Source organism: Manis pentadactyla, chromosome 4 (assembly GCF_030020395.1).
Source record: "Manis pentadactyla isolate mManPen7 chromosome 4, mManPen7.hap1, whole genome shotgun sequence".
Taxonomy (NCBI): domain Eukaryota; kingdom Metazoa; phylum Chordata; class Mammalia; order Pholidota; family Manidae; genus Manis; species Manis pentadactyla.
Window position 1 is genome coordinate 188776368 of NC_080022.1, and position 15366 is coordinate 188791733.

Sequence of the window (15366 nt, forward strand, 5' to 3'; positions counted from 1 at the left end):
AAAATAAAATGGTGTAAATATTGCCAAGAGCTCCGGCCAAGCACCTGAGGATGCAGACTCAGGTCTGCCCTCTCCTGGGAGCATAGCCGGCCGCCTGCAGGTCCTCCTCAAACCCTGGGTGAAAGTGAGGGGTCGGACACCCCCCAGTGCGGGCTGCGCCCTTCCCTGTGCCAAAGTCACAAAAGCATTCCGCTATGTGTTCTTCCAAAAGGGCTGGATTTTTGTCCATTACTTTTAGGTCTTTAATTTACCTGGAAATGATTTTTTTCCCATACTGTTGGGTAGAGTTTCAAATTCATTTTTTCCCAAATGGATAGTCCCCTGTTCCATTACCCTTAAAGCCAGATTTGAATGAAATCAAGTTTCCAGAGGGTGTGGGGGTGCTTCTGAGCTCTGTTCCATCCTGAGTTTGTCTCAGGCCAGCAAACTGTTTTAGTGCATGGAGGTTTCCAAGGGTTCCTGATATTTGGGGAGTCTCCCCTCCTTGCTCTTCAGTGGTGTCTTGGCTGTTCTTGGCCTTTCAATCTTCCATGAAAATATTGAGTCAACTTGGGAATCAGCGGCTTAATGGGGGAAGACTCAACACCTTTACAGTGTTGTGTCCTATGAACTATGTTCTTGGTGTCTATCAATAGCACTTGCACATTTGTTAGATATACTTCTAGTTATTTTATATTTCTTGATGTTATATTCACTATAAAAATTGTATTTTGTAAGTTTTACTAGGGTACATGGAAAGTTGATTTTTGTATGTTTTGTACATTTATTTAATATCTACCAACTTTGCTATTCTCTTACTGATTCTAGTAATTTACCTGTCATACTTACTGATTTTCCTGATAGACTCTCGTGTCATCTGCAAATAGTAGTTCTCTTTTTTCTTTCCAGTCTTGTGCCGCTTGTTTATCGTCCTTGTCTTACTGTGCTGGCTGGCGCCCCCAGTGGGGTCCTTGTCTCTCCTCGTTTCTGAGTTTTGTGTGTGATGTTTGCCATAGACTTCTTGTAAAAATAAAAAAATAAGGAAATTCCTTATCAGATTAAAAAGTGCCCTTTTATTCCTAGTTTATTTTTTGAAGTCATGAATAGATTTTGCTTTTTCCCGAGTCATTGTTTGAGTGTGTATGTATGTGTGTTTTAAGATGATTATATGAGTTTTCTCCTTGAAATTGGCAATGCATTGATTGAATGATGTTTGATCTGTGGGATGACTCAGTGTGTCATCATGAATTATCTATTCCTAATATGGTTGAATTTAGTTTATTAGTATTTTGTTTAGTGTTTTTACAGCTGTGTTCATGAATGAGATTGGCTTGGAATTTTTTTTTCTCCTGCTGTCTTTGGATTCACATTATAACTGGCCTTAGAAAATAAGTTGAAGAGATGTTCCTTTTTGAATAGTTTTTATAAGAGGTAAGCGTATGTGTGTGAGTATTTGGTAGCACTCACGAATACGGCTGTCTGGCTTACATTTGTTTGTGGAGACAACTTCAACTATGGATTTAGTTGCTTTCCTGGTTAAAGGGCTGTTCAGACTTTGTTTCTTCTTGAGCCACTTGAACTAACTTTAGTAGGAAATTGCTCATGTCAGCTACATTTCAAATTTGTTGCTAGGAAGTGGCTCATAATACTTCCTTGCTGATTGTGAAGTCCGGCCTCCTGGTGTTTCCTCTCTCGCTCCTGATGCTGACGCCGGGTGCCTTGGCCTGTCTCTCCTTGCTGGCCGCCCTCACCACTCCTCTCAGGCGCCTGGCAGGTAGCTTTGCTGGCCCTCCAGGAGGACCGGAGCGGCAGGGTGAGTCCTGCCGTGCTGTCCGCCCAGGTTCCGCCGTTAACACTGCCACATTTGCTTTCTCTCCGAGAGAAATATTTTCTACCTTAACCCTTTGAAAGTTATGATAAAGACATTGTGACATGAAGAACAAGACATTTTCCTACAGAACTCCAATGCTCTAAGATTGCTCAAGAAATTTAGCATCTACTCTGTAATATCATTTAATATGGAATCCATACTCACATTTTCCCAAATGTCTCAAAAATGGGTTTTAATGGGCATTGTCTGTTGATTTTGTCTGGATCCGGAATCCATCTTAGTTCATGCACCGCATTTGCCTGTTCTTGTTATCAGTCTCCTCAAATACACATCAGTCTCTCTGCCGTTTTTTCTTTATTGACGTTAACATTTTTTTTAGTGAGGTTATTTTTTCTGTCCTCCCCTGGTAAGGTAGTGTAGTTCCACATCAGTCTTTTTTTCAAATTATTAACAGACTTTATTTTTTAGAGCAGTTTTAGTTTTACAGAAAAATTGAAAAGAAAGTAGTTTCTCTGTGCTCTCTGCCCACGCAGCCTTAGTTTCTGTCACTGACGTCTTGCTTTGGTGTGGTGCATGTTACACTTTGTTACAACTGGTGATCTGGTGTTGATACATCGTTGCTGAGTATAGAGTCTTGGTGTATATAATGGATTTAGCTTCTGTCTGCCAGCTCTGCCAGTTCTGCCTAATGAGTACTGTGACTGTCACGCGCCCGCCACTGCAGCGTCACACAGAGTGGTTTCATCGCCCTAGACTTCCTGTGCTCCCCTGTTCATCCCTTGTTGCCTGTCCTTCTGACCTCTGGCGACCACTGAGAATTTTCCTGTCTCTGTGGTTTTACCAGAGTGTCATATAGTTGGAATCATACAGTGTGTAATCTCTTCAGATTGGCTTTTTTCAATGAGGAATTTACATTTAAGATTCCTTCATTTCTTTTCGTGACTTGATAGCTCATCTCTTCACCACTGCATTAGGAGTCCACTGTCTGGATGGACCACAGTTGAAGGGCACCTTGGTTGTGAGTAGTGCTGTTATCAACTTTTGTGGGCAGGTTTTGTGTAGAAATACGGCATCAGTGTCTGCTCACTTGGGTGAGTACCTAGGAGTGCCACTGATCCCCCAGGTGGCATGTTCGGCTTTCTGGGAAGCCGTCACATTGTCTTCAAGGTGCGCGTCCCTCTGCGTACCCACCGGTGGCGAATGAGAGCTCCTGCCGCCGCATAGCCTGCTGAGCATTTGTGGTTGACAGTGTTTTGAATTTTAGCCCTTTTGCGTAGGTGGCTAGTAGTACATCTCATGGTCGTGTTAACCTGCGATCCCTTCATGACATACGTGGAGCACCTTTTCATATGCTCTTTGCCATCTGTATACTTCTTTGTGGGGTGTCCATATCATTTACCCACTTATAAATAGGGTTGTTCTCTTATTCAGCCTTAGGAGTTCTTTTTCTATTTTGGGTGCAAGTCCTTTATCAGATGTGTGTTTTGTAAATATTTTCGCCCAGTCTCTGACTTTTGTTTTCATTTTCTTGACAGTGGGCATTGTCTTTTTAAAGAGTCCAGACCAATTTTCCTCTAGGATATCTCACGTTCTAGTTTAATGTGTTTTCCATATGTTTACATCAGACTGTGCTGTTCACAGAAGATGTACTTTAAATACAAAGACACATAAAGGTTGAGTGGTAAAAGACAACTCATGCAAATACTGGTTGTAAAAGCGTGGAGTGGCCCACGTTACTAATCATAGGCTTCAGGATGAGGAGTGCTTCCAGGGATGAAGAGGGACATTTCATAGTGACGAACAGAGAAAGACATGAACCATGCTGAACGTCTGTGCACCAATCTGGGAGCTCAGTCTACGTAAAGCAAGATTGTTAGTACCAGAGGGAGAAAGGAGAACTTAATCCAGTTCTCAAAATCCAGACATGGGATGTTACATGTTTTCTGGAAGAAATAATCAGTTATTCATATAAAAGATGGGAACAGTGCTATCAACCTCTCTGACTCAGTGGCCACCGGGCGCTCCACCAGCAGCTGCAGAGCACAGGCTCACAGTGCCCAAGAAAGTCCACGGAGGCAGGCCACGTGTTGGGGGCATGAGGGCGTCTCAGTAAAGTCTGAAGGGCTGAAATCACACAGGATATATTCTCTGACCACAGAATTTGAAAAGTAGTGTCTGGAAAATCCTCAGATATTTGGAAATAAAACAACACATGGGTCAACAAAGATGTCACTAGAGAAAATAAAAATAATTCCTAGGAAACAATAATGAAAATATGTCTTGTCAGAATTTGTAGGAAACAGCTTAGGCAGGGCTTACGTGCTAATGTATAGCCTTGAGTTTAAAATTAAAGTCTAAACTTCTACCTTAAGAAACTGGAAAATGATGAGCATGCTGCACTCAAAGTAGAAGGCAAGAAATAGTAAAGAGCACATACCAGTAAAATAGAGAAGAGGCAAAAGAAGTAGAGCTGAAGTTTTTTTTTTTTTTTAAAGTTCAGTAAAATTAACAAGTCTAGCTAGATCAAAAAAAAAAAGACACAGTCAACATTTAGGAATGAAAGGGGATATCACCACATTATCCTACAGACATTGAAAAGACAAGAAATCTTAATAATTTTATTCCAATAAATTTAACAAATTAGATGGGAAATACCTAAAAAATAGAACTTAACAAAAGTAACCCAAAATGAAGTAAAAAACTGAATAAATCTATTATCAATCAAAGAAATGAATTTATAGATAAAAACCTTCTTACATGTTCACTCATAGATGAATGGATATTTTTAAATATCATCTTACTAGCAAAGTGTTTCCTGATTATACATGTAAAGTGGGAAATCATCGTTGATGGAAAAAAAGGGTTTGGGAAGTTCTTTATAAAGCATCAGGCATACAGGTCAGCCAGAACCGGAGACTGAATGCCCTCTGTGGGCAGTACGCTCCGGCGCTGTCCCCCCCCAGGGTTCCCCGAGGCTGGGTCCCGGGTCAGCAGCAGCAGTGTCTTGAACTTAGGAGCAGAGTGGGTGGCAGGACCCCGGCCCTCTCTGGGTGGGCCCGAGGGCCTCCAGGCCAGTCCACGCACCCTTACTGGAAGACTATTGCTCTCCAAATTTGGTTTCAAATAGTGCAGGACATCTGAGAAATCAATCAAGATAGGATCTAAAATGTTATATTTCTCAGCATCGAGGAAGTCATATCTTAAAAAGTTCCAAGCTCTTACATAAAGTGGTAATGCCGAGTTTTCCACCACTTCCCCCAAGGCCGCAGAGCTGTGCCGAGGGCCTCGAGCCGCCACAAGCAGACACGAGGGCTAGCAGTCCTCGGAAGGGAGGCCAGGTGTCCAGTGAAAGGACAGCTTTTGTTTGGACCCTGTTGCATTCTCACTACAGATAAAATAACTACAGCCAATGATAAATGTGGTCCGGCATAAGTACTGCTTTTAAAACTCATGGATGTATCTGCTTGATAACAGCGCAATTAAAAACCTTTATGAAAGAGAAAAAAAACCTTTATGGTCCACATTTCAAGAGAATCAATAGTGAATCATATGTTGAACCAGAATAAGAGGCGTCTGATCGTGACATGCAGTGTTAAAAACCAATAAACCTATTATTTTAATAACATTTATTAGGAATCATGGGGTAAACAGTTACTTCCCGGTGATCACGGGAAGATGGCGGCATGAGTAGTTCAGAGGAAATCTCCTCCCCAAAACATATATATTTATGAAAATACAATAAATACAACTATTCCTAAAAGAGACACCAGTGGATGCAGTACAACAGCCAGGATACATCTACATCTGCGAGAACTCAGCATCACACGAAGGGGGTCCAGCCACGGCCAGGCGGGACCCGAACGCTCCCCAACCCCAAAACCCAGCGGGAAGAAAGGAGTCGGAACGGGGAGGGAGTGAAAGCCCAGGACTGCTAAACAACCAGCTCTAGAAATCCGCACCCAGAACGCAGATACAAGGTGCACGGGGTGCTGGATATTAGAGAAACGGGAAAGCAAAACCTGTGGGCAGGTCCCCGCAACCGGCACCCCTGAGACAAAAGAAAAGCGAGAGCTTTCTGCAAGTCTTAAAGAGACAGGGACCCCATAGCTGGACGAAGTTGTCCCAGCAGCTGGGAATACTGGGGAAACTTAGGTGCCCCAAATGGAGGCAGTGCAGCTCTGAAGCCCCTCACACCACTAGGCAGCCTGCCAGTCGTTCTTCCAACTGGCGCGGACCCCGACACACGGGCCCAGTAGCAGGAGAGTGGGAACGCACGCCAGGGGCGGAAGCGCTGGAAGGAACTGAGAGCAGATCCGTGCGCTGCAGGAGAGGCTTGTGCTAGCCCGCAGCGGTGCGACTGAACAGCCCAGGCACGGCTTGCGCGCACCGGCGGCAGTGAAGCCAGAGCCCAGTAGAAACCTGTGCGGAAGAGCCCCGCGCGCACCTGCAGCGGAGCCAGAGAGAGCAGGCGCACTCCCAGGAGCCGACCGCAATCCCAGCCCAATGCACAGCCGCCCGGGCCAGACCCAAAGGCCACTGCTGCCACACAGCTGCCCGGCAGGGTCGCCGCTAGCACAGAAGAGTGCACCTGGCATGCCTGCCACTCCCCGCAGGGCTCTGCGCTGCTCTGATGGACACCCCGCCCACAGCAGCTTAGGAGATTAACCCAGTGGCTGCTCTAGGAGTGCAGGTAGCCGTCACAGGCAGCGGAGAAGGGCAAGGCATCCAGCAAGCAGGAAAGGACTTTCTTCTCCCAGCTGACACACCCGCAACCTGCCTACAGCCACTGCAATCACCATGAAAAGGCAAAAAAATCTGGTCCAGTCCAAGATAGTTACACCTGAGAAAGGATCTGCAGAGGCAGACCTAACCAGTTTCCCTGAAAAAGAATTCAAAATAAAAATCATAAACATGCTGACAGAGCTGCAGAGAAATATGCAAGAGCTAAGGGATGAAGTCCGGAGGGAGATTACATAACGTCCAGAGGGAGATCACAGAAGTGAAACAAACTCTGGAAGGGTTTATAAGCAGAATGGATAGGATGCAAGAGGCCATTGATGGAATTGAAACCAGAGAACAGGAACGCATAGAAGCTGACATAGAGAGAGACAAAAGGATCTCCAGGAATGAAACAATATTAAGAGAACTGTATGACCAATCCAAAAGGAACAATATCCGTATTATAGGGGTACCAGAAGAAGAAGAGAGAGGAAAAGAGATGGAAAGTATCTTAGAAGAAATAATTGCTGAGAACTTCCCCAAACTGGGGGAGGAAATAGTTGCTCAGACTGCGGAAGCACAGAGAACTCCCAAGAGATGGGACCCAAGGAGGACAACACCAAGACACATAATAATTAAAATGGCACAGATCAAGGACAGGGACAGAGTTTTAAAGGCAGCTAGAGAGAAAAAGGTCACCTACAAAGGAAAACCCATCAGGCTATCATCAGACTTCTCGACAGAAAGCCTACAGGCCAGAAGAGAATGGCATGATATATTTAATGCAATGAAACAGAAGGGCCTTGAACCAAGGATACTGTATCCAGCACGATTATCATTTAAATATGAAGGAGGGATTAAACAATTCCCAGACAAACAAAAGCTGAGGGAATTTGCCTCCCACAAACCACCTCTACAGGGCATCCTACAGGGACTGCTCTAGATGGGGGCACTCCTAGAAAGAGCACAGAACAAAACACCCAACGTATGAAGAATCGAGGAGGAGGAAAAAGAAGGGAAAGAAATAATCATCAGACTGTGTTTATAACAGCTCAATAAGCAAGTGAGGTCAGACAGTAAGGTAGTAAACAAGCTAACCTTGAACCTTTGGTAACCACAAACTTAAAGCCTGCGATGGCAATAAGTACATATCTTTCAATGATCACCCTAAATGTAAGTGGACTGAATGCACCGATCAAAAGACACAGAGTAACAGAATGGATAAAAAAGCAAGACCCATCTATATGCTGCTTACAAGAGACTCACCTCAAACCCAAAGACATGCACAGATTGAAAGTCAAGGGATGGAGAAAGATATTCCATGCAAACAGTTACTTCCCTATAACACAGAAAAGGCGGAAGTTGAACAGAGCCCCCAGCCCTGAGCTGTGGGGATTTCCAGGGATCGATCTGGCCATGGTGATGCTCCGGAGTTGGGCTCCACCGCTTGGTTCACAAGCTCTGCTCCCCTGACGCCTGACATTTCTGGGCATCACCTCCTGCTGCAGTTGATGTGTGTTCAGAGAACACCCTTTAGAAGGAGCTGAATTTTCTGCTCCTCTGCTCTCTGTGGAGGACAGCTGTGTGCAGACACCAGCACAGTCTAGGGACAGTGTGGGTGACATGGCCAGATGTGCCTGCAGTTGTTGCCGTGAGGTCAGGAGCAGACACGTGTCCTTATGGGGCCGAATGGGGGGCTCTCGGGAGGGTGCTGCGCAGTGTGGCTGATGTCCTGGCTGGGTGGCGTGTGTACTGAGACTGCGCTTCAGAGGTCTCAGGGAGCTGCTGCTCCAGAGGCGCTGCTTTGCCTGGAGAACCGAGTGTCCTTCCTGCCCGGCCCGTGTCCTGGTGCCCTGCTGCTCTGCTCAGTGCAGCCAGAGGTGATGGTTCCTGAAGCCAGTGCACTTTTCTTTTGATGTTTAATATGACCTGACAGATAAAGTGGATTGTAATGAATAACTTATCTAAAACCTATTTCTGTTTTTTTGTTTGAAACCAAAGCCTTGAATATGTTTTTTCACGAAAAGGGAGAGGTGCTTTTATGAGGAATTCTCCGTACTTGTAGTTTTGCTGGGGGAGAAACCACACCACTGCCTGAAAGGCTCTGGGGTGTCCCCGGTGGCCTTCAGTGCACACAGGGGGCCTTTGAGCCCTTCAGCTTGCGCGGGTCGGTTCAGCCGCAATGACAGAGGACCGTTCCATGGGGACAGAGAGCAACAGGCGCTCTTGGATGTTTCTACTGTCTGCTCCTGCCCCGCAGGCGCGCTCCCTGCAGTGCCAGGCTGTCACCCCACAAGGCTGCCCTTTGCAGGTTGAGGGGTGTGATTCTGACAAGCTGCTCAGGATCTCTCTGAGATGGGAAACGAGATCTACATGGTCACATTCCAGTAAGGATTCCTTCTCAAAGGTCATGCTCCACAGTGCAGTTTAATGGAGTTATTTTGTATTCCCTAAAGGATACAGACTTCCGAGTTTGGGGTCTGACTAAACTTAACACATATTGCTAATGTCTTAAATGCAAACTGCTCTCCTGAAGGGCAGCAGTCCCCACCCGGGGAGATATCCCCCAGGCACATTTGGCAACGTCTGGAGCCCCTTTCAGTGGGCATAAGTGGGCAGGAAGTGCTGCTGACCGGTAGTGGGTTGGGGTCAGGGACACTGCCTAGGATGGCCCCACACCAGGTGACCAGGCCCCGGTTCCCTTGCTGAGCAAAAGAAGCAGCCCCAGAGGCATTTGCTTCTCAGCAGGTGCTCCCGAGGCTCAGGCCTGCCAGTGTTGGGGCGCAGCAGCCCCCTACGGCTTAGGCCGCAAGTCCCTCTCCTAAACTAAAACTCGTGAAGCCGACTGTCAGATTGGGGGGCCGCCTTGCCGTGCCACCGTTTGGGCGAGGAAATGGAGGGAGTCCGCCCTCCGTGGGACTGGGCAGCTGAGGGTACACGTGAGCCCTGCTAGCAGTGGCCAGCGGTCGGAGGACAGAAGGAGACATTGTTAGTGGGTTTCCCATGTGTTAGTGCTTCATTATTGTAATGAATCACCACTAATTAACTTTGTGCCTCAGAAATCTCAAAAGTAGCTTTTGATTTGGGGGAAATACAAAAGTCAGATTTTAGCTCAAAAGGCAGGACCTTGGAACATGGCATGTTAACATGTATTTTATTTCACGCTGCCTTTGGGACCTTGTAGGCCTGTGCCTAAGGTAGCAAACATGACCGCATCGCCTTTTCCCGGCCATGCAGCTGACCTGGTGGTGGGAATGCGGTCAGAGCTGCACCAGCTGTGCTGGATGTTCCTCAGAGCCCAGAACACGGTGGGAGGTAAATAAACAGCCCACACAGGGCTGCCAGCACGTAACGGCGCTTATTCCCCAGGCTGGTGCTAAAATCCTTTCTCCTTCCAGGGTTGGGGTGGCCCTGCCCAATTAAAGGGTTCACTTTGCGCACCCCCGCCTCCCGCCAGCAGTGGGGGCTGCGTGTCTTCAAGGGGGCAGTGGAGGGTGCTGGGAAGAGGGGACAGAAGGCAGACATTCAAGCCCTGCTCTGTCTGCCGTGGCATTTGCTGAAGACTGTTTACTTACACAGATACTATGTAATAGCTGCTCATCGTAAAACACTAAATCAACAAGAAGTATATGGTAGTAAACCCTGGAGGTTACTCTTTTCCTCCCTCCTTTTAATAGTTTGCATGTGTTTTGTCTTTTAAAAAAATGCAAGTGATTTATATTATACAAAGATTCCAAGAGGACACCAGTATCGAGAGGAGTAGATGTGACGGTGTCCCCACACGCACACCTTACCTCCCTGACCGGGAAAGACAGCCCTTAGCAGTTTGATGTTTATTCTTAAACACCATTTATGTGACTTGTTCATTCAACATGCACTTACTGAGTTGTGTGCAAAGCCATGCTGGGTGCTTTACACACACAATTTTTCCATTTCTTCCCACAAAATGGGGTCATGTTATGTTTGATATTCTAAAACTTTGATGTATAAAGTCATAAACCTCTGACATATGTCCATGTCAGTGTGAGTAAGTCACCTGTCTGTTTAGGGCCATGGGTGTCCCATAATACACATGTATGGGCCCCGCTGTGCCCACAATTCCTTTACTTTGGATGTGTTAGGATCCAGGATAGGTGTCGCACAGGCCATCTACGCCTGCTGTGCCCTCACCAAGATGGGCAGCCAAGGCCCTTCCGTCACACACCTCCACTGTCCTCTGCTCTTGTCCTCTGCGTGGGCAAAGGTGGCTCTCCACATTCCTGTTCCCACGGGGAAAGGACTAGAGGGGAGGGTGAGTGTGGTGGCACTTGTAATTTGGACACATTGCTTCCGGTCCTGCCCCACTGGCCAGAATTTGGCTGTAAGATCAGACCTAGCTGCAAAGGAAGCCATGAAGTGTGCAGAGCCGCTTCCTTTGGTGATGGATAAGGATGAAACAGGTGTAAGATTAGCAGTCTCCACGGTGGCATGGAGACAGCTCCCAGGCTTTTACCAGAGATATTGTACATCCTGGTACATGTGTTTCTGTGTACAAATGCAAGTCTTTGTATACAACAGACACTGGAAGTCAAAGGGGGATGTGCACTTAAAAACTGAAGTCCTGTGAAACTGCTCTCCGAGGAGCTCCCTGAATTGGCATTCCCACCAGCGGGGAACCTGTGGCCTGTTGAACACATCCTGGTCACCATGGGGTATCATGGGCCTTTAGTATTTCTTACCAGTTTGCCAGATGAGACAGACAGACAAAAGATTCTGCTTGTGATCGGTGGCTCCGTGGTCGAGTGTGAGACTCTGCCGGTGTTGATCACCAGTGTTTCTTCTGTGAGTCGCCGTTCTGTGCCTTCTGCCTGTCTGCATATTGTCCCCGGTTCTGCCTGTCACTGCTCTGCAGCAGGCACCTAGACACACTCTGTCACGTATGTTGTGTCTACTTTGTTCTTGCATTGCTTGTCATTAATATGTGTTTTTATCAGAATTATATAATTTTATGTTAGATTTTTCTTTGTCTTCTAGGTTTTGTGACTTAAGAAGGCTTTTTTATATCAAAAAATATTTTATTCTGCTCTTATATTTGACTTTTTTATCTCATGATTTTTTGGGTATAAAATCTCAGATAGCAATACTGAATGGCTAGATTTTACAGTATAACTTACTGAATTGTTCTTCTCTTTACAATTATTATGTGGGTCTATTTCTGGATTTTCTCTTCTGTTGATTTGTCTCATGCTCCCTAATACCATCCTATAATTACCACAGACGTATATTTAATAGCTGGCAGTGCGAGTTCCTACTCATTATTCTTTATTTAAAATATTTTTTTTGTGCTATTCTTACACATTTCTGTTTCACACTAACTTTAGAATCAGCTTGTCAGATTCCTTGCTGGTATTTTTACTGGGCTTACATTGACTTTATAGATTCATTGGGGAAGAATGGACATCTTGAAATCCATCGGTGAGGAGTTCATTACAGAGAGCGCTTCCAGGCGTGCTTACACAGCACAGTGGTGAGGACAGCTTAGCAAGGTGAGATGGCGGAGTCAAGGTGAAGAGTCCCCTTTGTAAGCTAGATGTCTACCCTTGCACATGCACACCTGGGATCTGGACGACTGCACCTGTGCACACACTTGTGTGATCTAGATGTCTACACCCACACATACACACACAACACACACACACACACACCCCCCTGTAAGATCTAAACGTTTATATCTGTGCACACATGCACACACCCCTGTGAGATCTAGATGTTAACACCTGTGCACACACACCTTTGTGGTCTAGACGTCTACACCACACACACACACTCATGTGATCTAGACATCTGTACCTGTGCGTGAACACACACACACAACACACAACACACACACACACACACACACACACACACTCTGTATGATTGTGGATAAAGGATAAAGTGCCCTGGTTGGCTAGCTCACTACACACATTTGGGCAATGCGTTAATATTGATTCTATATAAAGAGCCCTGTCCTGTGCTCTGGGCGACAGGGTGTCACAGCTGCAAGGCTGCAGGAGAGCAGAGCAGAGTCTGGAGTGGTGGCAGCGCTGAGGACAGAGACTGGGATGGCTGTGCGGGTGGAGAGGCCCAGAGGCAGAGACCACCGTGCTGTGTGCAGACTCGCTCTGCGTAGATGGGTTTCTAGTGATTGACTTGCTACCATGGTAATAAAGTTGGGTATAACCCTTTCACCCCAAGAACATTTTACTGTCATTTCTTTGGTCACACTGAATCCATAGTGAACTTCCCTGGGGCTGAAACCCATTGGCAAGACAGACATCTAGACGTCTACACCTGTGCACGTGCACACACACACACCTGTGGGACCTAGACGTGTACACCCCGTGCATACACACCTGTGCCTTGCCCTGTCTGGAGCGTTGCTGTGTGTATGGAGAAGGCTCTGTGCCCCTTGCTAGCTCTGCTTGTCTCTTGTCCTTTTTCCCTGCTGTGTGTAGGGTCCTCTCGGCAGTACCAGGGGCAGCTTTCGTGGCTCAGCTGCTGAGAAGCACTGTCACCTTCGCTGTAAGTGTACAGAACTGATTTCGGCCAGTTTCATCAGTGTCAGTGCCCAGGGAAAGGTGGTGAATAAGTGATGGTGTTCTGTGCAGAAGAATTGCTAAAAACGTTACTTTTCAATGGGGATTTTAATTGTTTCTCTGGTGAATTGAGGAACATTCTTCTTTGTGTTTTCTAGTATTTACTGGAGTGTTTTTGAGTGCTGAACAGTACAGTGTGTCCAGAAAAATATCTCACTTGGCGAATTTGTGTTAATAATTTATTGTTCTGTGATTTGAAAAAATTACAGGGCCAAATCCACTTGTACTCCTTCAGTGTGATTTTTAAAATCATCTAGAGGATAAAGTGGTTATGGGTGTCTCTGAAGCGAAAGGGACAACAGGTAAAACATGCAAATTTGAGGACCTGATCAAGTCTTCGGAGCTCATCTCCTTTATAAGCGAGGTGTGTGTTATGTTTTGTGAGCACAGAGACACCCGGGTGAATCGGCCAGCAGGGGAATGGCTGGAATAGCACGCGCAGCCTGTCAGCCTATCAGAGGAAGTTGTGGTTTGGTTGCAAGGGGCCGGATAGGAAGGGTGAATGGTGGAGGCCCCGTGGGTAGGATTTGGGGGAATCCCACAGCCACCGTGGGAATGAGCCCCTGTTCCCAGGAGACAGCAGCCACTGAACCAGGTGGCACCTGCCGGTGGGCTCCGGGCTGGGGATTGACCTGTGACAGCCATCCAGTGCTCACTGCTGGATAAAACAGCAGCAGAGGGTGCAGAAGCTTAGTTTGCTGTCATTCACACTGAGCAGAAATGACAGCTCCAGAGCTCTCTGAAGCCAGGCCTGGTGTGTCGTACCTTTTTTGCCATGCATGTGCTGGTTGTCAGCCAGGGTTCTCCGGGTGTCTCACAGCACACTGTCCTTTCTTTTCCAGAACTACACGCAGTACATCCCCCTGTCTATATATGACCTGCAGACCTGGATGGGCAGCCCGTCCATATTTGTCTACGACTGCTCCAACGCTGGCCTTATCGTCAAGTCCTTCAAGCAGTTTGCTCTGCAGAGGGAGCAGGAGCTGGAGGTGAGGCCCACACTGACCCTGGTTGGTGCTGAGCTTCCCTTTCCTCGGGGAAGGGGAGTGGGGAGAGGGGGAAGGTTGTTGGACTCTGGGGGGTTTCCTTTCATTCTTTGGTGGGGAATTGCTCAGAGTGCTCTGGGCAAGGTGTATTTGATGACAAAGGACTTGGGGGTACGTGGTGCAAGCTTTATGGGCTTAATTTTATATCTCATTTTACTCATGTCATTTTTAATCTCAACAATAATGAAGTGATAATATTAATAGGGTTGATTTATGTCCCAGTGGTCTCTGCCTATGAGATAAAGGTTAAGATAACACAAACACATTGATTTTAGGAGAAATGGGCCCATGTCTGGGCACAGTCTTCAATTCCACTACTATCTTTGTTGTTGCCCCATTTTTTTCCTTTTGGGTGAAAAAAGCCCACCCAGCTGAATACAGACAACAATGCAAAACAGCCGCCGTCGGTAGCTTCCTTTCATAGAATGCGGAGCCAGCGCAGCTCTGGGCATGAAGAGGCATTTTACTTGGTTGTTTTAGTTAATATTTGATGTTTGAATTAAATAGTCAATTCTAAAGAGGGATCGAAGAGGCAGTTTCCGTTGAAGAGGCCTCCATCCTGTGGCTTGCACAGGAGTAAGACATGCTGCAGCCTCGAGGGGGTCAGGAATCCCATTTGGTTGCAGAGTAGAAAATTCTCAATTCAGGAACAGAAATGGTCCTGAGTACACATTTCCTCAAGCCTTTTTGATCTATCCAATTTTAATGTATTGTTATGTTTTTTTCACATTTCATCAGAGGATACTGCTGAAATAATCAGCAATAAAATGTGAAATTCTACTTGGTAGAATTTAAAATTAACATGTCATACAATTTAATATTTTATATTTTGTAAATTAAGTCCTTATGCAGAGCATTGCACACAGTGACTAATAAATAAAATGCCCTTTATCTTGGAAAATGGAACCAAGTGCCACAATCTTTTGATTATTATTATTGCATTCTAAAGAGGAAGGAAAGATCAAGTTTTGTACCGTCAGATTTTCACCTTGCCTTTAGGATTTCATCTAAGTTCACTCAAGGGGCAGCCATCTAATCGAGCACTACAAAACTCAGAGCACCAGAGGTGACTTACTCTTCCCCACATCAAGTAACAAATACTGCAAACCACGGTTTTGTTTCTTTTACATTTAAGATATGTAAATAAAAATGCTAAAGAATCCTAGCTGGTTTT

The 15366-nt window shown here is 46.0% G+C and overlaps 1 protein-coding gene across 4 annotated transcripts in view; it reads left to right on the forward strand.

Annotated features, from left to right (window-relative positions):
• The window catches only part of RPTOR (regulatory associated protein of MTOR complex 1), a 338209-nt gene that overhangs the window by 135878 nt on the left and 186965 nt on the right, over positions 1-15366 (forward strand). For all 4 annotated transcript variants that reach the window (XR_005029883.2, XM_036910527.2, XM_057501786.1 and 1 more), the window contains exon 5: positions 13989-14135. Coding sequence is in view for 3 of the 4 variants with exons in the window: in XM_036910527.2 (XP_036766422.2) it covers positions 13989-14135 (147 nt within the window). In the remaining variant the exon portion in view is untranslated. The remainder of the gene's footprint in view (positions 1-13988; positions 14136-15366) is intronic.